Source organism: Candida jiufengensis (genome assembly GCF_024610255.1).
Source record: "Candida jiufengensis strain CBS 10846 chromosome Unknown scaffold4, whole genome shotgun sequence".
NCBI lineage: Eukaryota > Fungi > Ascomycota > Pichiomycetes > Serinales > Debaryomycetaceae > Lodderomyces > Lodderomyces jiufengensis.
Genome location: NW_026261559.1, coordinates 13465 through 36257, shown reverse-complemented (window position 1 = coordinate 36257; position 22793 = coordinate 13465). Strand labels below are relative to the sequence as shown.

At 26.7% G+C, this 22793-nt stretch overlaps 11 protein-coding genes across 11 annotated transcripts; 5 read left to right on the top strand and 6 right to left on the bottom strand. All coding sequences in view use genetic code 12, as the record gives it.

Annotated features, from left to right (window-relative positions):
- Positions 1 to 475: 475 nt before the first annotated feature.
- RBR1 (Rbr1p) lies at positions 476 to 784 on the bottom strand (the record flags this gene model as incomplete). The annotated part of the gene is made up of 1 exon (XM_051762392.1): positions 476 to 784. The coding sequence occupies one exon, from the start codon at positions 782 to 784 to the stop codon at positions 476 to 478; it is 309 nt and encodes a 102-aa protein (XP_051620477.1).
- Positions 785 to 2414: 1630 nt separating this feature from the next.
- KGF54_001964 (chromatin modification protein) lies at positions 2415 to 4811 on the bottom strand (the record flags this gene model as incomplete). The annotated part of the gene is made up of 1 exon (XM_051762391.1): positions 2415 to 4811. One exon carries the CDS (start codon positions 4809 to 4811, stop codon positions 2415 to 2417), a length of 2397 nt encoding a protein of 798 aa, XP_051620476.1.
- A 757-nt stretch (positions 4812 to 5568) lies between these two features.
- On the top strand, positions 5569 to 6386 carry KGF54_001963 (uncharacterized protein; the record flags this gene model as incomplete). The annotated part of the gene is made up of 2 exons (XM_051762390.1): positions 5569 to 5578; positions 6019 to 6386. The coding sequence occupies 2 exons, from the start codon at positions 5569 to 5571 to the stop codon at positions 6384 to 6386; spliced, it is 378 nt and encodes a 125-aa protein (XP_051620475.1).
- A 377-nt stretch (positions 6387 to 6763) lies between these two features.
- ACO2 (aconitate hydratase) lies at positions 6764 to 9136 on the top strand (the record flags this gene model as incomplete). The annotated part of the gene is made up of 1 exon (XM_051762389.1): positions 6764 to 9136. One exon carries the CDS (start codon positions 6764 to 6766, stop codon positions 9134 to 9136), a length of 2373 nt encoding a protein of 790 aa, XP_051620474.1.
- Positions 9137 to 9292: 156 nt separating this feature from the next.
- On the bottom strand, positions 9293 to 10846 carry VMA2 (H(+)-transporting V1 sector ATPase subunit B; the record flags this gene model as incomplete). Its single annotated transcript, XM_051762388.1, has 1 exon — positions 9293 to 10846. The coding sequence occupies one exon, from the start codon at positions 10844 to 10846 to the stop codon at positions 9293 to 9295; it is 1554 nt and encodes a 517-aa protein (XP_051620473.1).
- Positions 10847 to 11972: 1126 nt separating this feature from the next.
- On the bottom strand, positions 11973 to 13559 carry KGF54_001960 (uncharacterized protein; the record flags this gene model as incomplete). The annotated part of the gene is made up of 1 exon (XM_051762387.1): positions 11973 to 13559. One exon carries the CDS (start codon positions 13557 to 13559, stop codon positions 11973 to 11975), a length of 1587 nt encoding a protein of 528 aa, XP_051620472.1.
- A 348-nt stretch (positions 13560 to 13907) lies between these two features.
- On the bottom strand, positions 13908 to 14942 carry KGF54_001959 (uncharacterized protein; the record flags this gene model as incomplete). Its single annotated transcript, XM_051762385.1, has 1 exon — positions 13908 to 14942. One exon carries the CDS (start codon positions 14940 to 14942, stop codon positions 13908 to 13910), a length of 1035 nt encoding a protein of 344 aa, XP_051620471.1.
- Positions 14943 to 15650: 708 nt separating this feature from the next.
- PTC4 (type 2C protein phosphatase) lies at positions 15651 to 16778 on the top strand (the record flags this gene model as incomplete). The annotated part of the gene is made up of 1 exon (XM_051762384.1): positions 15651 to 16778. The coding sequence occupies one exon, from the start codon at positions 15651 to 15653 to the stop codon at positions 16776 to 16778; it is 1128 nt and encodes a 375-aa protein (XP_051620470.1).
- Positions 16779 to 17461: 683 nt separating this feature from the next.
- On the top strand, positions 17462 to 18955 carry KGF54_001957 (uncharacterized protein; the record flags this gene model as incomplete). Its single annotated transcript, XM_051762383.1, has 1 exon — positions 17462 to 18955. One exon carries the CDS (start codon positions 17462 to 17464, stop codon positions 18953 to 18955), a length of 1494 nt encoding a protein of 497 aa, XP_051620469.1.
- Positions 18956 to 19007: 52 nt separating this feature from the next.
- Positions 19008 to 20429, bottom strand: TPS1 (alpha,alpha-trehalose-phosphate synthase (UDP-forming) TPS1; the record flags this gene model as incomplete). The annotated part of the gene is made up of 1 exon (XM_051762382.1): positions 19008 to 20429. The coding sequence occupies one exon, from the start codon at positions 20427 to 20429 to the stop codon at positions 19008 to 19010; it is 1422 nt and encodes a 473-aa protein (XP_051620468.1).
- Positions 20430 to 21519: 1090 nt separating this feature from the next.
- KGF54_001955 (protein transporter YIF1) lies at positions 21520 to 22449 on the top strand (the record flags this gene model as incomplete). The annotated part of the gene is made up of 1 exon (XM_051762381.1): positions 21520 to 22449. One exon carries the CDS (start codon positions 21520 to 21522, stop codon positions 22447 to 22449), a length of 930 nt encoding a protein of 309 aa, XP_051620467.1.
- Positions 22450 to 22793: the final 344 nt, after the last annotated feature.

Sequence of the window (22793 nt, the reverse complement as noted above, 5' to 3'; positions counted from 1 at the left end):
TAATAACATAGAGTCGTAAATTCTTTTTCTTGTCATTAAGGTACCACAATGGTTTAAATGATAAATTTTCATTGTACAAAATCATATTGTTCTTTGCCAAGACAAAAATTCTAAAACGTTTTTACTTTAAATCTCGTAAATTTTAATTAAGAGAGAAATTAAAATAATTAATTAATCAACTGCAAAATAATTGTTAGCAATTCAATTCGATTAAAATTAACGTGAATTATTTTTGAACTGGTACTACATGTAGTGAAACTGCTGATCGACTGTTTTAAATTTTAAAATTAGAAAATGAGTGAACGTGCCTCATAAAGTTAAAAGATCTCGACATTATAATTTCTACAAATCAGAGACTCATATTTATTCTAGAATTGGAACAATTGAGTTTTATTAAAGTGAACTAAATATAATTTAACATGAAATAAAAACTTTATAACAGTAAAATAAAGCAAATAATATCTTGTAATTAAACTTATAATAATAATAAACCAGCAATTGCAGCTAATGAACCAGCACCAACACCTGCAATATCAGCATTGTTTTTTGAACCACCAGTAGCAGATGAAACTTTAGAAGCAGCAGCTGAAGAAACTGATGAAGCAGCACCACCGGTAGCTGATGAAGCTTTTGATGAAGCTGATGAGGCAGCACCACCAGTAACTGATGAAACTCCTGATGAAACAGCTGAAGTAGCTTTTGCTAAAACACCACCTGATGATGAATCAGCGGCATTGACTGCAACAAAGATAGCTGATAAGATTAAAGTAGTTGAGAATTGCATTATAAATGATTGAATATGTGTTTTTGTAACTAATGTAGTATATTGAATGAAAAATCGAAATAAAAAAAAAGAGGAGAGTTAGATAGATAAATTTTAGGGAATTGAGTCAATATTTATATTGTAAAGGTGAAATTGATAATCGTAATATAATTGAAACTTCGAAATTCTGCCTTAGTTTGCTAAGTTTCTGAATTATTTAAAATTGTTTGTATTATAAATAATTTTTGTATACATTTTAAAACATTATGCATATAAAATAAAAAATTTAATGAGTATTTTAATTATTTTATGACTAGCAAAAGCCATGCCATAATTTTTAGGAGAATATCATATTAGTTACTATAAATAGCTGTTACTCCTATAAATTTCACCAATTGAAATCTATAAAGTAGGCTTACAATTGAAGACTTCTTACGAGTTCTATTTTTAGAATCAAATTTAGGATAATATGGAAAAGTTTCGAAATTAAAGAATTTTTATACCGTGATTTTAATTTGAATTTGATATTTAAATTAGCTTTGAATCATGATAATAGCAAAACATTTAATGTATAAGTTGAACAGAGTTTAAATAGGAGTAATATAAAAAATAACAATACTTTTTAAAAATCTAAATTTAATCTATGATAACCGAATAAAACCAAATTAAAATATTTGGTACAATTCCATTATGTTTAAATTTTGGGTGATTCATTGCTAATTGAAAATTCAATTAATTTCCTTAATCAAGCTAGACACATGAGTTTGTCTCCACATGTTTAATTAAGTTTCAATCTTTTTTGAAAATCCATAATTATTTGAAATCTTAATGCACTTCAACCTAAATATTAATTGTTTTATTCTAATGTTTATTAATTACCCCAAAACTGAAAAATTTAGATTTTGTCGTCATTAATTTTAAATTTTCATTATTCCAAACGCTACTTAACTTGTATCTGTTTTTTGAAGTCAATTGAGCTACTTCAACAAAGTAATAAATAAATTGATCGGTTCCACGGTCAATGTTTGAAATGTCAAGCAATCAAACTTGTCACAAAATAAGCAAATTATGTATAATTGTGACATTTCAAAAAAAACAAAAATTATTTTAAGGAAGATGAAATTAGCAATAAAATATTCGAGCAAATGGATCTGTTACAAAAAATTCTTTCAATTGTAAAAAAACATAAAATCTCATATCTATGATGCAATCAATTATTGTAAATTCATATGAGTGGACCTAATTTTTTTTAAACGAATTCACTTATCCATGTTGAAAGTTTGCTTATTTGCTGTTTGAAGTTCTTTTGTGCGACTATCTTTAATTTTCTTTGGCCGAAACATACAGATTGTGGATAAGCAAGTAGCAAACGAAGTAACGTAAAGATGATAACTAGAAATTTTTATGAGATGGCTCGAAAATCTTAATCTTAATTATCTGGGGAATTTTGTAGAGCTGATTGAATTCTAATGTCACAATACATTTAAATTTCAAATTTTAATAGATATATAATAGGCAAAGTTGCTAGATTTGTAAATATAGGGCTCGAGATAGATAACATAAATTATCATTTGATTATTCTTATCATTAATTTATTTATACATAATTATTACAAATTGGAAAAACCTCTTGCTGAAATGATACATTTTCATTAACCTTGGAAAGCTCCAGCAGCAAAACATAAATTTCTTCTTGTAAAATGAACATTAAAAACCGGTGTCTTTTTTGTGAAAAAAGCAGTCATATGATCACTACTTGCAATTACATCTCTTCTACTAACTTGTTGTTGTTGTTGTTGTTGTTGTTTGTTTTCCTCAGTGTGTTCTCCACTACCATTTTGTTGATTATCATTAATAAAAGCTTCTGGTTCTGGTCCTGCATCATTTGTATTTTTTCGAACATCCCATACTCTAACACTATTATCACCAGATCCACTAACTAAAACAGTTCCATCTTTTGAAAAGCTTAAGGAGTATATAGATGATCTACCATGTCCTTTCATTGTTTTTAATCTTCTACCAGTTCCAATATCCCATAAATTTATAACATTATCTTCACCAGCACTAGCTAACCATCTACCATCGGGTGAAACAGCTAAACAATTTATTGCATTTGTATGACCCATAAATATTCTAACACAATGACCATTTTGTACATCCCACATTCTACATGTTTTATCACTTGATCCAGTAAATACATAATTTGAATTTGGATGGAATTCAACACAATCAACATCATTTATATGGCCTGCAAATATTCTCAAGGGGTAAATATGATCAGTTGCCCATAATCTTGCAGTTTGATCATGTGATGCAGTTGCGAAATAATGACCTAATGGAGAAAATTTAACATCCCAAACTGGTTGATTGTGACCTTTATATGAAACTAAAGCCGTAAAAGTATCTAATGACCATAACCTAATTGTTTTATCTTCTGAACATGTAATTAAAAATTTATTATCTGGTGAAAAAGAAACTCCATATACTGGCCCACTATGACCAATTAATTTTTTACAATTTTCTGGTAATAATTGTTGCTTCCTGTCTTTTTTCAATACTGATTGTAATGGTTTACCATCAAGACTCCAAACTTTAACATAACTACCTTGAAATCCAGCAGCTACCATTGTTGAATCATCATTGAAAGCAATACATGTCATATCATTGTTGGTGTTATGAAAAGTATACATACACACAGAAGGCGAACTTGCTTGAATAGCTCCTAATTTTAATTTTGATCTTGAATCTTCAACTTGCATTATTAATTTTTTGATATCTGTTGAATCTTTTATAGGTAATGGTAATGATTCCTTTGTTGGAGAATCAGAATCTGGTTTTGTCATTTCTAAAAATTCTTCAGTTAATGATTTCCCATTTACTGGTTCTATTTTTTCATCTTTTATTTTAAGTTCTGCTTCAATTTCTTTGGTATCTTCTACATCTAATGGTAATTTTCCTAATTTAACTTCTTTTGTACCATTAAATTTTTCTAATTCATTTGTATCTGCTATATATTCAGATATACCTTCTTCAGGGTTTGCTTCACCTTCTTGATCTATTTTATCTGGTCTATTTTTGGATAGCACAGGATCTAAATATTGATTTATAATTCTGATTAATATTGCTCCACCAACTGCTTCATTTTCATGTAAAAAATATAATAAAAGATTTAATGATGTTTTGGAAACTAATATTCTATATTTATATTTCCTGTATGCTACTGCTATATCACTATCTTTTAAATGTTCAGGTAATGATAATCCTGCAAATTTTTTTAATTCCACTCCGTGTAAAATTTCATGATCTATTTTAAATTTATCAAAAAATTGTTTTGCTTTAGTGTCGTACCCCTTTGTGATTAAATCCAAAAAGCAATGAATAAATAAAGGATATAATACTCTTGATAATTCTGGTTTGTATAAATCCAATGAACTTTCAACCCATTTCCTTAACATTGAATAAGCTAAAAAATAAGTATCTGGATCATTTTCAATTCTAGTTTTAGCTTCCAAAATTTTTAATTCTTTTAATTCTGCTTCCTTTTGAAATTTAATTTCTCGATCTTTAGTATCTTGTAATTCTTTTTCAATTTTTAATTGTTTATCTCTTAAATCTTTAATTTCTTTTTCATTTGCATCTATTTTGGTTTTTAAATTTTGATTTGTTTCCAATTCATTAGGTCCTGCTAGTGTAGTAGTTGCTGGTGTTGTTGGGATTGGTTGTGCTGGTGTTGGTGTATTTGTACTTTCTACTCTTAACATTGTTTCTGTTCTATGATATCCCTTTTTGTTTAAGTATTCTAAAACTATTCGATTCAAATCTGCTTGAGAATATTGTGGTTGATTAGCTCGTACTTGTTGTTGTTGTTGTGGACGTTGCTGTTGATTTTGTGCTTGTGCTTGTGCTTGTGCTTGTGCTTGTGCTTGTGCATGTGGTTGTGCTTGTAGTTGATTTGGTGCTTGTGTTGAAGTTGATGGAATTGCGGAGTTATTTACGGGCTGAGCCGCTGTTGATGAATTATTCGCAGGTGACTTGTTTTCTCCAGCCATTTTTCAAGGTAGTTGGACTGATTATTGTAATGAATTGAATTTGATTTTGAATAATGATTAATGAAGTGGTAATGTATTAAATTTATTAGATTATGTAGTTTATTTTTGTTTTAAAAATAAATATATTTTTCAAATTTCACACGACTTTTTGATTTTTTATAGTAATATTATGTTGGTGTGATAGCTCAATGTATACATTAAATTTAAATGTTTCATCTAAAAAAAACTTTTACAATATTTAGGAAAACAACATTGGTTAATAGGCGCAAGTCTTATTTAAAAAAGCATGTCTAAGAAGTGTTTTCTCAGAATCTTCTTCTTCATAACAAGTGATAATTGGCGATCATCACAAAATTTTTTGAAAATTAAACTCTTTTACTTAGTTTTTGCAGCAAATTCAAGTCCAAATCCTGACAAGAGATCGCGGTAAAAGAAAATTTTAAAACTAGCAAGGATTCAGAACTACTTCTTTTTATGGCTGATGCTCGTATAGATTCTTCAATTATGAATTTTGAATTTTAGTCCTCATAGAACCACTGAATATAGCTTTATATCGAATATAAAAGCATGAGAACTTTCTTTGTTCTTTTGGACTTGTAGACTTAAATTTTTTTTTGAGGGACAGCTGTCTGTAAAATATAAAAAACCAGCAATTTTTTTTGCTTAAAATTAGGGCGAATGGTCTAGTGGTATGATTCTTCGTTTGGGTTATCTCACCTGAGCATAAATTTTGAAGAGGCCCACGGTTCGAGCACGAATGTCTAGTGGTATGATTCTTCGTTTGGGTTATCTCACCTGAGCATAAATTTCGAAGAGGCCCTGGGTTCGATTCCCAGTTCGCCCCTAGGATGGAACATATTTGTTTTTTTTTACATTTACAACTATAAGTTTTATACACAAATGAGCATACCTTCTACAAGATTGATGTAATAGAAAAGATTGGGAAGTCTTCATTTTCAATAGATAGTTCTTTCTTCGTATATTTAGTTCCAGAATCACCTCACAAATTTGACAAATTCTGAAGCATTTTGGTAGCTCCAGTTTTGCAGTACCATATTTTTTCACTATTTACGTGTCATTATTAAAACATCATAACGAATCATTCAACTTTCACATATTTCATAACTAACATCAACTACTGTATCAATCGCACATATTAAAATGCTTCAAAATATACTATATATACATTTATTACTTATATCATTAGTATCCGCCAATTTATTTGATTTTATAAATAATCAATTTGGAACAGGAGGAAATAATCAAAGAACAAATCAAGGAGTTAGAAATCCACAAGAATATGAACAAATGATGTTAAATAAACAATGTAATAAATATTTATGTCCAGATACTGGTATATGTGTTGAATCTCCAAAATTTTGTCCATGTCCTTATCCTTCATCTCAACTCAGATGTTTTTTACCTGATGGTAGATATATATGTATTTCGAAACCTGCAGGTGAAGGAATAAGTGATAAATATGATGATATTAATAATAATTTCAAAATTGATGCTAAAGATGATAATATAAGAGATTGTGGTTGGGTTAATAGAGTTTGGAGAGGACTTGAATAGGTTAGAAGAGAGCATGTATTATACGAAAAATTGTTATAGAATAGGTTTAATGAGATGTCAATGAGACTAGTATTGAAGATCTCTCATGTCATTAAATACTCTATTGATTTTCTTTAGTATTGAATAAACTAATCAAGTAATAATCTGTTAAACGCGGCAATTACAATACTAACCAACTGACTCATAAGATTGAGAAAAGTGAAAAATTTGAAATTTTCTTTTTTGTGTAATAAAAAAATTTATCAGTTTTGTATGTGTCTTTAATGTAAGTAATCATATCTATTATTAAATTTATTGGTTTATTATTATTACATTTTCAGTTTAATATCTTTATTTTCAATTCACTTTACAAGCACCAACTAATCTCAAAATATAAGATGTTAAAAGCTAGACATATAATACAAAATACTAGTTCAAGAGGGTTGGCGACTCAAGCTTTCAACTATCAAATACCAAAAGAATTTGAATCAAGAACTCCACCATATTCAAAATTAATTGATAAATTATCAACAGTTAAAAAAATTATAAATCAACCATTAACATTAGCTGAAAAAATTCTATATTCTCATTTATGTAATGTTGAAGAAAGTTTAACATCTTCTAATTTAGCAGATATAAGAGGTCAACAATATTTAAAATTAAATCCTGATAGAGTTGCAATGCAAGATGCTTCTGCACAAATGGCACTTTTACAATTTATGACTTGTGGGATGAGTTCTACTGCGGTACCTGCTTCTATACATTGTGATCATCTTATAGTTGGTAAAGATGGTGCATCTCAAGATTTAACAAAATCAATAGCTACAAATAAAGAAGTTTTTGATTTTTTACAAAGTTGTGGTGAAAAATATGGTATACAATTTTGGGGTCCTGGATCAGGTATAATTCATCAAATTGTATTGGAAAATTTCTCAGCTCCTGGATTAATGATGTTGGGAACTGATTCTCATACTCCAAATGCTGGTGGATTGGGAGCCATTGCAATTGGTGTTGGAGGTGCTGATGCAGTTGATGCATTAACTGGTACTCCATGGGAATTAAAAGCACCAAAAATAATGGGTGTTAAATTAACTGGTAAATTATCTGGTTGGACTTCACCAAAAGATGTCATTACTAAATTAGCAGGTATTTTAACAGTTAGAGGTGGTACTGGTTATATAGTTGAATATTTTGGAGAAGGTGTTTCAAATTTATCATGTACCGGTATGGCAACTATAACAAATATGGGTGCAGAAATTGGTGCCACAACTTCAATTTTCCCATATCAAGAAGCACATAAAAGATATTTACAACAAACTAATAGAGAACCAATAGCAAATGCAGCAGATGAAGCAAATAAACAATTTAAATTTTTACAAGCTGATGAAGGTGCACAATATGATAAAGTAATAGAAATAAATTTATCTGAATTGGAACCACATGTGAATGGACCTTTTACACCAGATTTATCAACTCCAATTTCAAAATTTGGTGAAACTGCTGAAAAACAAGGCTGGCCTAATACAGTTTCTGCAGGATTAATTGGTTCATGTACAAATTCATCATATCAAGATATGTCAAGAGCAGTATCAATAATAAAACAAGCTGAAAAAGCAGGTTTAAAACCCAAAATACCATTTTTTGTAACACCAGGATCAGAACAAATTAGAGCAACAATTGAAAGAGATGGACTAATTGAAACTTTTGAAAAAAATGGTGCTATAGTATTAGCAAATGCTTGTGGTCCATGTATTGGACAATGGGATAGAACTGATATTTCAAAAGATTCAACTGAAAATAATGCAATTTTTACAAGTTTTAATAGGAATTTTAAAGCAAGAAATGATGGAAATAGAAATACTATGAATTTTTTAACTTCTCCTGATATGGTTACTGCAATGATTTATTCAGGTGATGTTAATTTTAATCCAATAACTGATTCAATAACTTTACCAGGTGGTGAAAATTTTAAATTTAATCCTCCTCAAGGTGAAGATTTACCACAACAAGGGTTTTTAAAAGGTAGAAGTGAATTTTATCCTGAATCAAATCCACAACCTAAACCTGAAACTTCAGTTAATGTAAGTCCTGAATCAGATAGATTACAATTATTAGAACCTTTTAAACCTTGGTCTGGTGAAGAATTATCAACTAATGTATTATTAAAAGTTGAAGGTAAATGTACAACTGATCATATATCAGCAGCAGGTGTATGGTTAAAATATAAAGGTCATTTAGAAAATATTTCATATAATACTTTAATTGGAGCAGTAAATAAAGAAACTGGAGAAGTTAATAAAGCATATGATTTAAATGGTGATCAATATGGAATTCCTGAATTAATGATGAAATGGAAATCTGAACAAAGACCATGGATAGTTGTAGCTGAACATAATTATGGAGAAGGATCAGCTAGAGAACATGCTGCATTATCACCAAGATTTTTAGGTGGATCCATAATTTTAGTAAAATCATTTGCAAGAATTCATGAAACAAATTTAAAAAAACAAGGAATGTTACCTTTAACTTTTACAAATGAATCTGATTATGATTTAATATCTTCTGGTGATGTAATTGAAACTATTGATTTAAAAGATATGATTTCTAAAAATGGTAATAATGGTGGGAATTTAAAATTGTTAATTACTAAAAAAGATGGGTCAAATTTTGAAATTGAAGCTAAACATACTATGTCTAAAGATCAAGTTGAATTTTTTAAAGCTGGATCTGCTATTAATTATATTGGTAATCAAAAAAGACTTGAACAATAGAGTGGATTTAGATAGTGTGATTTTTATTTGTTTAATGTAAATTTTGTATATTAGAACAACAAATGATAAAAAAGTACGTTGGTGATTTATGAATTGAAAAAGCTATATAATCTTTATTTATTTTAAAATTATTTAATTCTTTTGTAGTGAAAATTTCTAAGCATCAATTAAATCTTTCTTCTTATTATCATCATCTTTATCATCATCATCATCATCTTCTTCATCATCATCATCATCTTGATCTCTATCTCTACCGTAAAATTCATCCAATATTTTTGGACTAATTCTATTTAACATTTCTCTTGGATATATTCTTAATAATGACCAAGCTAAATCTAATGATTCAAATATTGATCTATTTTCATAAGCACCTTGATTAATAAAATTTTTTTCAAATTTTTCTAAAAATTCTAATGATAATTTATCTTCAGTTGATAAAGCTTCTTCACCAACAACAGCTTTCATAGCAGCAGCATCTTTACCAATAGCATATTTAGCATATAATTGATTAGAAACATCACCATGATCTTTTCTTGTCATACCTTCACCAATAGCTGATTTCATTAATCTTGATAATGATGGTAAAACATTTATTGGTGGATAAATTGCTCTATTATTTAATTGTCTATCAACAAAAATTTGTCCTTCAGTAATATAACCAGTTAAATCTGGAATTGGATGAGTAATATCATCATTTGGCATAGTTAAAATTGGAACTTGTGTTATAGATCCATTTCTACCTTCAACACTACCTGCTCTTTCATATATAGTTGATAAATCAGTATACATATAACCAGGATAACCTCTTCTACCTGGAACTTCTTCTCTTGCAGCTGAAACTTCTCTTAATGCATCTGCATAAGATGACATATCTGTTAAAATAGTTAATACATGTCTTTCTGTTTGATAAGCTAAATATTCAGCAGTAGTTAAAGCTAATCTTGGAGTAATAATTCTTTCAATTGTTGGATCATTAGCTAAATTTAAAAATAATGAAGTTCTTTCTAAAGAACCATTTTCTTCAAAATCTTGTTTGAAAAATCTTGAAGTTTCTAAATTTACCCCCATTGCTGCAAATACTATAGAAAAATTTTCTTCATGACCATCATGAACATCTTTTGTTGGTCTAACTAAACCTGCTTGTCTACAAATTTGAGCAGCAATTTCATTATGTGGTAATCCAGAAGCTGAAAAAATTGGGATTTTTTGACCTCTTGCAATTGAATTCATTGTATCAATTGCTGATATACCAGTACTAATCATTTCTTCTGGATAAATTCTTGCATATGGATTTATTGGTGATCCATTAATATCTAAATAATCTTCTGCAAATATTTTTGGACCTTTATCAATTGCTTTACCTGATCCATTAAAAATACGACCTAACATATCTTCACTTACTGGAATTTTTAAATTTTCTCCTGTAAATTCAACTCTTGTCTTTTTAACATCAATTCCTGAAGTACCTTCAAAAACTTGAACTATAGCTTTTGAACCTCTAATTTCTAAAACTTGACCTTGTCTTACTGTACCATCTGGTAATGTTAAACTAACAACTTCATTAAATCTTGGGAATTTTACATGATCTAATATAACTAATGGTCCATTTACTCCTTGTACTGTATTATAATTAATTCTTGGTTTAATTTTAAAATTTTGTGTTACTGCTTTCTTATTTAATTCATATAATTCTTTATCTGAAAGTGACATCTTTGGTGGTGTTTCAATTGAGTTGGTATGATGCGAATAGATTGATGATAAATATTGATGAGATCTTTTATGAATTAATGTGAAATCTTCTTTGGTTGTAATCTTTAAATTTCTTTGACATTTTTTTGTTCGTTGCTGAAATACACTACTACAATTACACAAAACTTAGTAACTTCTTAATCTATATAATATGTTTTATCAATCTAACACTACTACTCTTACAATAAATATTTTGCAGCTAAATATTAACATATCAAAATAATCTTCTTTTATTGAGATATAGTTTTCTCTTTTTTTTCATATCATTCTTAACACTTTTGCTTTTTTAATTGATCACTAAAACCTACTTTCATCCATACAATTGTAAAGCTATTTATTTATTAATCTATTAACTTCGAAATTTTAGCTTTTATCATTAATTGATAAATATATGGGAGATGTTTCACCAACATAAGTATGGGAATAATCTAAGTTGATTACCTGAGACGTTTTTTTCCCGACCAAATGGACCAATAAAAATTTTTTACTAAATTTGAGACCCAACCTTTGTGATTAAGTGACTGGACTATGTTTTAGATTAGACACTGGAGTGAAGCAAGTGTGATTTTTTTGGTGTTTTGTTATATTTATTGACTAACAACCTTTTTTGACTTTGGTACTTGAAATACATGTCTGTAAATGGGCAGGTTGCTTGGTAGAGATGGATAGCTGATTTTTATTCAACTTTGATTCAGGTCATTTCAACGAGCTATAAGCACTCAAATAATAGTAAGAGTATTTAAAGTTTTTACTGATTTGAAAGTTTGAGAACTTAGAATTACATTGAGGTAACAAAATAGGTTAGATGAGTAACGTACTGTCAGTTAGAACAATCCCAATGTAAAATGATTGACATAATGTCTTGAAGTTAATGAGAATGATACATATTCCTAATGATCCAGTTAATTAGTATGATTTTTGACTCACAAGTTGAATCCTACAAGCTCCTACACAACTTGAAAAACAGTGCCAATTATATCACTAAAACAACCATTCTAATCAAAAGCAAGGGCAATGGCATAGAAGATAATGATGGTATTAAAATGTTATATATATTAAATTACTTATAAGACGAGCTCTCCTGAATTTATAAAATCTCACTAATTAAATCCCATTCATCTTTATTATTAATTTCAAATTCATCAAATTCATCATCATCATAAAACTTTAAAGAATTCAGTTGATTTAAAAATAAATTTTGAAATTTTAAATTTTGTAAATTTAAAATTTTATTACTTGTGTGATATTTTTCAGCATATGATGATTTTATTATTAATGAATAAACTTGTTCTAATACTTGTTGGAAATTTTTGGTTTTTATTGAAGATTTTGAATCTGTTGAGTTAAGTCGTAGATTTAAGTTACTGTTACTGTAATTGTGGATTTCTGATAGAATTAATTCTATATCGCACCAATCTTCTAATTTATATTGATCTGTATTTACTTGAAAGTATTTAAGAATGATTTGGAAATTAATTATGATTTTCACTATAATTACAAGAAATTCAATGAAATCTTTTATAGATAATTTATTAAATGGTTTATTAATGATTTTATGTGGAATAGTTATTTTCTTGGTGTTTGTTGAAATAGGAGAAGAATTTTCTCTTATAGTAGGAATACTATTAAATTCTGCTGGATCAATTGATGTAACTGATGAAGATCTAGCTACTCTTCTTTGATAATTTAATGTTTTTGAAGATAATGGAAGTTGATATTCTTCTCCTAATTTTATGATTTTTTCAGTTACGTTTGATATTTCTTTTGGTTTTGGATCTTGTGATTGGGGTGGTGGTTCTTCGTAGAAGTTTTCTGAAGTTGGTTGTTTTGGCGGGGATGGTTGTTGTTGATGATGATGATGTTGTTGTTTTTGTTGTTGTTGTTGTTGATATTCACCCGTGATCATCATTTCTTTTCTCTTGAGAAGATCAAAAAATTTAGAATCTGGTAAATATTTTGCTAATTGAATTAAATAAGGTAATTTCAATCTAAAAATAGAATTAAGTTGAATTTGAAAATTTATTAATCTTTCTAAAAATTGATTTATTGACAATAAATTATAACCTAAAAATTCTTGAATTTTAAGGATAGGTTGATAACCCAACTTTAATTTCTTATCTGATTTTTGTAATGTTGAATCGATAAGTATACGGAATTGGTTTAGTTGGAGCTTATGAGATTGAGTAATTACTTGTTGGATTTTAACTGTTTCGTAATCTTGAATATTGTTGTTTAATTTTAAAAGTTCATTTTCGTAATTTTTTATTAGATTTGATTCCTTTTTTAAAAGTTTTAATCTTAATGAATCTATTTGATTTTCTATATCTTTATTATCTTTAGTTAATTTGATGTTTCTTTTAGACAATTGTTGAATTTTATGATCAATTGATTCATTTCTATATTTTAAATCCAAAATTTTCAACTTATTTAATTGTAACGCTAGCAATTTGATAGAACTTAATGGTACTTCAGTTCTAAAATTTGAAAAATCTTGAAACTCATCATTATGTAAAGAACGAACTATTTTAAATACATTATTAACTTGATTACCATAATGTTTTAATAATTTATCATCTTCTTTTGCTTGTTGTTGATATTGATCTAACAAATCTTCTAAATTTGTTACATTTAATGGATCTTTGTGTAAGTCAAGATCATAATTTTGATTTTGCATAACCTTTTAACTTCATTTGATTGTTGGTTGTAGTAGGTGCTTTATAAATTAGTTTGTAAGTATGTAAAAGTTGGTAAGTAAATATATTTTCCATTTTGTGAAACAATTTTCTGTTATCAATAATTGTGGATTTCTACACGACTTGTTAGTCTTTATCTTATCTATTTAGCTGATTCTAATTTGCAACCATTTGAATATCAATAAGTTGTATTAGAGAGATGGTTATTAGAGAGTAATATTTGAAGAATATGGCTAAAAAAAAATTGTTCTAATTTAACATTTTATCTATTTTAATTCTACTATAAATTTCTAAACTTTCTAAATTCTTCAAAACTTTTCTAAATTTATTCAAGTTACAGGAGCAATAGCAACACCTAATTCAGAATCACCTTGACCATAATATAAAAACCAATTTCCTTTAAATTGAACAATACCTTCACAAAACACAACTCTATTAACTTGACCTTCAACTTCATTAATCAGTTCAGGTTTTAATATTGGATGTTCTAATCTTGCAATTGGACCTTGTTTAATTTCATCATAATCTATTAACATTGCATTTATAGTATATGTATCTTTTGGTAAATCTTCTCCACCTGTTGTTGCTGAATTATAAATGAATATCCATTGATTTGAATTTTTCCCACCTCCACTTCCCATTTTTATTGGAGCTGGTCCACTTTCAATTAATTTATTTTCTCTATTAAAAATATGTTTGGCCCAAATATTATTATTAAATTCATTTGTAATTTTCCAATCTATTAAATTATTAGATTCAGCTAAATGTAATTGAGAATCTCCAAAAATCATATAATATTTCCCATCTTTTGAATTTTTTTCATTAAAAATTGCACCAGATTTCAGCCAATTGTTTCTTATAATTGTTTTACCGTTAGAAGTCCATGCTATATCATTCCAATTTGAAGGGACAATAGGTCCTTTTTTAGTCCAATGAAATAAATCTTCACTTGTTGCAACACATAATCTTGCTGTCTTTAGATCATAAGCAGTATAAGTTACAATAAATAGTTTCAGTTTTGGATCACGTATAATTCTTGGATCTTCTATACCTCCGCCTTTTTCATATGATTCAGTAGCATATATTATTGGTTTTTTATATTTTGTAAAATTAATACCATCTTTTGACCAAGCTATTCCAACTGATGATAATTTTGATGAGTTTTGTGCTCTATATAACATTATTACATGATCTTCTACTACTATAGCTGTTGCATTATATAAATAAGCACTTTCAAATTCAATGTTTGGGTCAGGTACCATTATTGGATTATGTTTATATTTTTTGAAAGGTCCTATAGGAAATGTAGTTGGTGGTTTATAATGTCCATCTTTTGAATTTTTATTGATTACTGGGAACAACATTGGTTACTGAGGATAAAATTAATGTATATGTAGCTGTTGGTTTCTATCTGAACTTCGTATAAAAACGTTGTCAATTGAAAAAGAATAATGTATTATAAAATATTTGATTGTTTGGTTGCCATTGTATGAATAAATAATATTATAATTGTTCTATTAGAGAATAATATTAATTAAAATTATTCGAGATCTTTTTTTTATTGGGGTAAAAATTAAGATCTTAAGGGGTATTTTATTTGGTAGCTTTATATTAATTTATTGTTAAGGGGTGTTTATTAAATTAATTATGATGTAATTAATAAATAAATAAATAAATTGTATAGTTAAACTATCTTCCGATTTATTTCTTTTATAAAGTAGTAGATCTATTTTACATATAATAAATTATTTTAACAACAACCAATTATACCAACTAATATTTTATATAATTATCAAAAGATTTAATTTTATTATAACTATTTCATCTTACAATTCAAATATTCCGGAGTTCTTTCTTTGTTTATTTATTATTTAAGGGAAAAATTTTGTTATTAAAATCTATCAAGTTACTAATCATAATACGTATAAATTATTACCATCAAAACAAAAAATTATACATAATATAATATAATCATTTAATTTATCATATAGATCAATCATTCATATATAATTCAAATAATTACTACTTGCCCAAACTTCTACATCATCACATATATAAAACATTAATCAAAGATGGGGCAATTATTATCACACCCAATAGAGGAAAAAGAATTAGATTATAAATCATATACAAAATTATCATATTGTGTTGGATCAATGCAAGGGTATAGAATGTCAATGGAAGATGCTCATGGAATTAAAATAAATGAAGATGAATCTATTGCAGTATTTGGAGTATTTGATGGTCATGGTGGTAAACAATGTTCAGAATTTTTAGCAGATCATTTACCTAAATTAATTTTCAAACAATTAATTCAATTACAAAATTCAATTGAAAATAACAGTACAAAAGAAGAGATAGAGCATAAAGAATTTAAGCAAAATGGGACAACAAAACATACCTCAATATCAAATAATCAAAAAGTAATGAATATATTAAAAAATTCATTTTTTAAAATAGATAATGATTTATCAAATAATTCACAAATGATAAATTGTGGATCAACAAGTATAATTACAATAATAATAAATAATAAAATATATGTAGCAAATACAGGAGATTCAAGATGTATACTATCTACAAATGATGGATGTTCCAAAACATTATCATTTGATCAAAAACCAAATTTAATTGGAGAAAGAGTACGGATTGAAAATTCAAATGGTTACGTTATAAATAATAGAATTAATGAAATATTAGCTCTTAGTAGAGCTGTGGGGGATTTTAAATTTAAAACCCCATTTTTGACATCATCATTAAATAAATATATTATTGAAAATAAACAAAATTTTACAAAACAAAAATTGAAAAATGGTTTAACTAGTAAACAAACAGATGAAGATTTTATACATTTACCACCAGAATTATTTCAAGTAACTGTTGAACCAGATATTTTAATTTATGATATGTCACAACTACAACAACCTGAATTTATAGTTTTAGCATGTGATGGAATTTGGGATTGTTTTAAAAATGATCAACTAATAAAATTAATACGTGATAAATTAGTTTTAGGTTGGAAATTGAATAAAATTATAGAATATATTTTAAATGATACTTTAACTATGGCTAATAATTATACAGGTATTGGATTTGATAATATGACATTAATGATTATTGCATTACATCCAACCAAGAGTTTAGATGATTGGTATAATGATATAATTTATAAAATTGAAAAAGAAAAAGGTTTACATTAGAGAATTTTATATATATACTTATACTACTTGGTATATATATAATTAGATAATTTATTATTTATTTATGGTAACTTCAAGTTGGAATTGTAGAATTGACACTCTATTGATTCATCTAAATAATTGCAAATATTAAATGATTGTATAATGGTTTAATCTTATATTACCGACCCCCATCACGTGATATATTTCTTGTTGATATGAACTGATTTTATTAGACTAGAAATAATTTTTATTTTTTTTTGTCTATTTGATTCATTAAGAACCCTTTTATAATAATATTTATTTATTATACAATACAACTTTGCAACCAACTTCAAACAAATTAAATACCAGCTTTTTATACTTGATTACTTTCATTTTTATTTTATCATTTTACTACATTATTTGTTATCTCCAATTATAGCTAATCTTATCAACTCAATTAAATTTCTTATTCAAATTTCATAATTATTTTATAGACTTCAGTTATCACATAGCAAGTACAGCATTTACTATTTAAGTTTTACTCCTTTCGACCAATGTGCAATTTCAATTCATGAACATTTACTACTACTTTTTAAGCTCAACATTTATTTCATATCATAATTAGCATATTCATCATTAGCATAAACATTCACTAGCATTTTTATTATACTCATTACTACAACTTAAGCATACTTAAATATATATTTATACAATTTTACATGACAGAAATAGAACCATATAAAGATCCAATAATATCATTAATAAAAGATCCAAATTTAAATAAAGATCAAAACAAATCATCACAAATAATTCATTTAATTCAAGAAATAACTGAAAGAAAATTAAATAAATTATGTTCATCATCATTTATAATATTACAAACATTAGAAAATATTCAATTAAAATTTAAAAGTTGGGAATTTTTATCATTAGATTATAATTCAGATACTCATTTTGAAAATTTAAATGATAATATAAAAATTTTTAATACTGGAATTGCTGATAAAGTTATGTCTGCTTGTATTGAATTAAATCATAAGATGGTTAAAATATCATCTGATATTGATTTAATTAGTAAAAGTTCTAAAATTTTATCTATTAAAGATTTAATGTCTGATGATGGTACTATGTTGACTTCACTTGTATTAAGAATAATTAAATTGAAAAATGAAGTAATTGAACAATTATCAATATCATATTCAAAATCAAAATTAATTCTAATTGGTAGAGATTTGGAAATTTTAAATCAAGATGATGATAATGATGATGATACTATAGATTATTATAAAACTTTTATTGTTTCTTTATTGAAACAATTAAATGATGCTATTTTAGCAAATGATTTTGATCAAAAATATGAATGTTTAGCAGTTATTAATGATTTAGAAAAAATGTTTGAAAAATATAAATTAGAAAAAATGATTGATAAAAGTATTGAAGAACATGATCAATTGAAAGCTTTAGAACAGAGTGCTCATTCATCTCAACAACAAACACCACAACATATACCACAACAACATCATCACCACAACGGACTACAGCATCATAGTTCACGTTCAGAACATATCCATCATCAATCATTGTTTGATGATGATTCTTCATCAAATTCAGGAAAAGAACCCCAAAGTCCTGATGAAACATTTTCAGAATATTCAATAACTTCATCTACTCAATTGCCAATGGTTCATTCAATAACTACTCACAACAACACAAAAAGAAATTCAGTTTATGATTATAATTCTCAAATGTATAAATCTACAATATCTGAAGAATTACCTTATTTAATGACGGCTTTTAGTTCTGCTAAAAATATTAAAGAAGATATTAGTCATTATGAACAAGAAGAACAAAAAGATGATGAAAAAATCAAAAAAAAGAAACAAACGAAAACATCAGAAGATTTAAATCAATATAATCATTCACCAAAAAAACCATATTTCCCAAAATCAAATTTACCTGAATCTTCATTATATTCACAAAGTAACGTATTAAGGCAACTGAATCTTAATTTCACAACTAATTCAATGTTGAATAATAATAATAATTTGTTAAGAAAATTAGGTATACGACCTCAAATAATAAGCGTACCAGAAGATCAACTTGTCACAAATAAAGAAGAAGAACTACATAATAAAAGACAACAACATAACAACAATAGGTTATTATTAACTGAAGAAAATATACTACATTTAAATAACGACCTTCTTGATTAATTAATTATATTTAGTTTTTTTTTTAATGTACAATATATATTTTCTTTTTTAACTAGTCAGAATTACATTTATATAATTCTTTAACAAATGATTCACCCCAAAATCCTGAAGTATATTTAGAAATATATTCAAATAATTTAGCAAAATTAAAATCTTTTTTTTCTTGAGGTAATGTTAATGATTCTTTTATTGCATCACTTAAATCTTCAGTATTCCATGGATTTACAATTATTGAACCTTTTAAAGATTGAGCAGCTCCAGCAAATTCTGATAATATTAATGCCCCCTTTTTATCCTGTTGACATGCTATATATTCATAACTTACTAAATTCATTCCATCTCTTGTTGAACTAACTAAACAAACATCACTTATATTATAAAGTGAAATTAATTCATCAAATGGTATTGATCTATGCATATAATGAATTGGAACAAATTCAACAGTACCAAATTGTCCATTAATTCTACCAACTAATTCATTTACTGTTGCTCTTAAACTTTGATATTCTTCAACATCACCTCTTGATGGTACTGCAACTTGAACTAATACAACTTTCCCAATCCATTCTGGATTTTGTTGTAAAAAAATTTCAAAAGCATGTAATTTTTGTGGTACTCCCTTTATATAATCTAATCTATCTACTCCAACAATAACTTTAACACCTTCAAATTTTTTCTTTAGGGTGGTAATTCGTTTTTGTACATCTGGTTTAGTTAATCCATCAACAAATTTATCAACATCAATTCCAATGGGGAAAGCACCAATTTTAATATTTCTACCTTGAAATTCAATACCATTTGGTAATGTTTTAACATTGGGGACAATTCTTGATACTGAACTTAAAAAATGTCTTGCATAATCATATGTATGAAACCCTATTAAATCACAACTTAATACACCTTCTAAAATTTCTTTTCTTACTGGTAATATTCTATAAATTTCTGAACTTGGAAAAGGAGTATGTAAAAAAAAACCAATACGTATATTTTTTTTCAGTTTACCAATTTCTTGTCTTAACATTTCAGGTAAAAGCATTAAATGATAATCATGAACCCATATCATATCATTATCTTCAACTTGTTTTGAAATTTCTAAAGCAAATTTTTTATTTGCTTCAATATATGCAGCCCATGCATTTTCATCAAAATTCATTTCACCAGGATGATAATGAAATAATGGCCATAATATAGAATTTGAAAATCCATTATAATGTAAATCTGCTATTGTATCACTTAAATATATTGCTGTACAATTAAATTTTGAATTTAAATCTTGGTTAACTTTTTTTTGTTCATTTTCTGGAATTTCTAAACCTGGCCAACCTAACCATTGAAATTCAGTTGATTTTTTTAATCCTTGTAATGCTGTTACTAACCCACCTGATGACATTGAATAATCATATGATCCATCATCTTTTCTTTTTATTGTAACTGGTAATCTATTTGATACTACAAATACTTTTCCTTCAACCATTTTTAATTAGTTCTAAGTTTTATCTATTAAATGTGAATAATTATTGAACAGTAATTTAATTGAGATCAATTGAGTTTTGAGGAATTGATAGTTTGAGGATTGTGATGAATTTGATTCAATGATATCAATTGTTAAAAGAATTGAATAGTTGATTAAAGAATATATAAATTTTGATATGATTAAAAGAAATCTGTAATGAATTGATTCTAAAAAAAATATATTTCAAATAATTACACAATAATAATTAAAATTAAATATTTAAAATCAAATGGTTTTCTTTATGTTTGCTACTTATTCAATTAAAAACTTGTTATTAAGAAGATTTATGAAAAATTTTTTAAAATTGAGATTAACAATTGAAAGAACTATTGATTTAAAACATTTCAACTTTAACCTTAATTACTTTTCTACTATCTTTGCTATTTTAATTAAAAAATTATATCTTATACCTCGAGGCGAAACCATATTTTAAAATTTAAAAAATTTAAGGGGTTACGAATCGAAAGAACAAAATCAGTTTTGTTGAAAATTTACATTCTATTGCTACTGTTTTAAAATTAAAAAGTTAGACCAAATTTGTTGATATCTTTTACAATCTCAGCTTTAGTCAACTAATAAACTCCTGATTGTACTATTCTTTGTAATTCATGACTTGAATTACAACGATCTTTCTTTGTAAAAAAAGAAACGGCTAATAGTCTAATGATAATTTATTTCAAACACCGAATTATACTTTGCTGAGTGGGGAGAGATGAATTTATACTAGTACCACGTTGGACTAAAATTTGAATTTGTTTGGTTTGACATTTTTAAATTAATTGCACTAGATGCGTCTATCTCGTATTAAATTGCTTTGAAACAATAATTAAATAAAATGAGCAGGGCATAGTATTAGTATTATCATACACTACCCAATTAGGAAGTCTAGAATTTTACAGCAAAAAAGTCAAATCTGTTAATTGAAAATTAATTAACACATACAAAATTCGAATATTCAATACAAAACAAACAGTCTAGAAACAACACATTCTACATACCTCATTGATAATCTTAATTTAATTCAATCAATTCATATAGCATAAATTTCATCATGTCAAATCCATATGGATACTCCAATGATGTATATCAACAACAACAATCTAATTTACAACATCCACAACCTCAATATTCACAACCATTACCAAACTCAAATGCTCATCAACATTCACAACAACAACAACAACATCCAGGTCAACAATCTACTGGTGCACAACAACAACATCCAAATCAATTTAATTTCTTAAATGATCCAGCAGCAGCATTAGCATCACAATTTGCAAGATCAGGATTTCAACAATCAAATCAATATATTCAAGATAATTTTGGTACTATATCAGGAGATATTAAATATTATTTTCAAGTTAGTAATTCATATGTATTTAAAAAGATTTTACTCATATTGTTTCCATTTCAACAAAAGGATTGGAGTAGAATAAGTACAAAAGAAACTGGTATAAATCAATATTTACCTCCATCTCATGATATAAATGCACCTGATTTATATATTCCAATAATGTCATTTATTACTTATATTTTATTATGGGCTGCATTTCAAGGTCTTAATGGAGAATTTCATCCACAATTGTTTGGATATTTAGCTTCTCAAACATTAGCATTTTCTATATTAGATGTTGTAATTTTTAAAATTGGATTATATTTATTAAATTGTTCACAAATTAAAATTTACGATATTGTAAGTTTTGCAGGTTATAAATATGTTTCAATTATAATGCTTTTAGTAATAAAACATACTGTGGGTTCATATTTGGGAATTTTTTATTATTTGGTTGTATTTGTTTTAATAATTTGTTTATCTGTGTTTTTAATGAGATCTTTAAGATTTATTATTTTACCTACTAATGGAACTAATTCAACTGTTAATAATAATGTTACTAGTAAACAAAGGAAAATAAGAATACAATTTTTATTTGTTTATTCTGTTTTAATTCAAGGTGTTATTATACTTTATATGAGTAAATAAATTTACTGGTTGTATATTGTTATAGTTATGTATGAGATGTATATATTTAAATAGAAACATTATAATAGTATCATTAGTGGAACATTATGCTTTGATCCAAAGTCAGCTCAGCAACGTAAATCTTTCATACTCAGACCTCTATTTATATTTGATCATGACCAGAGGTTGTTTTTTTATTTCACACAGTATTTACAATTTTTGCTGAAAAAGAGTACTTAAAAACTTTTAAAAACAGCCTAGTCAAAAAAATTCTTTTAATTCATCAATCAATAAATCCAATAGTTGACTACAAGCAAAATATAGAGCTGAATGTCTGTTATCAAAATGTTGATGTCTTGATTCAA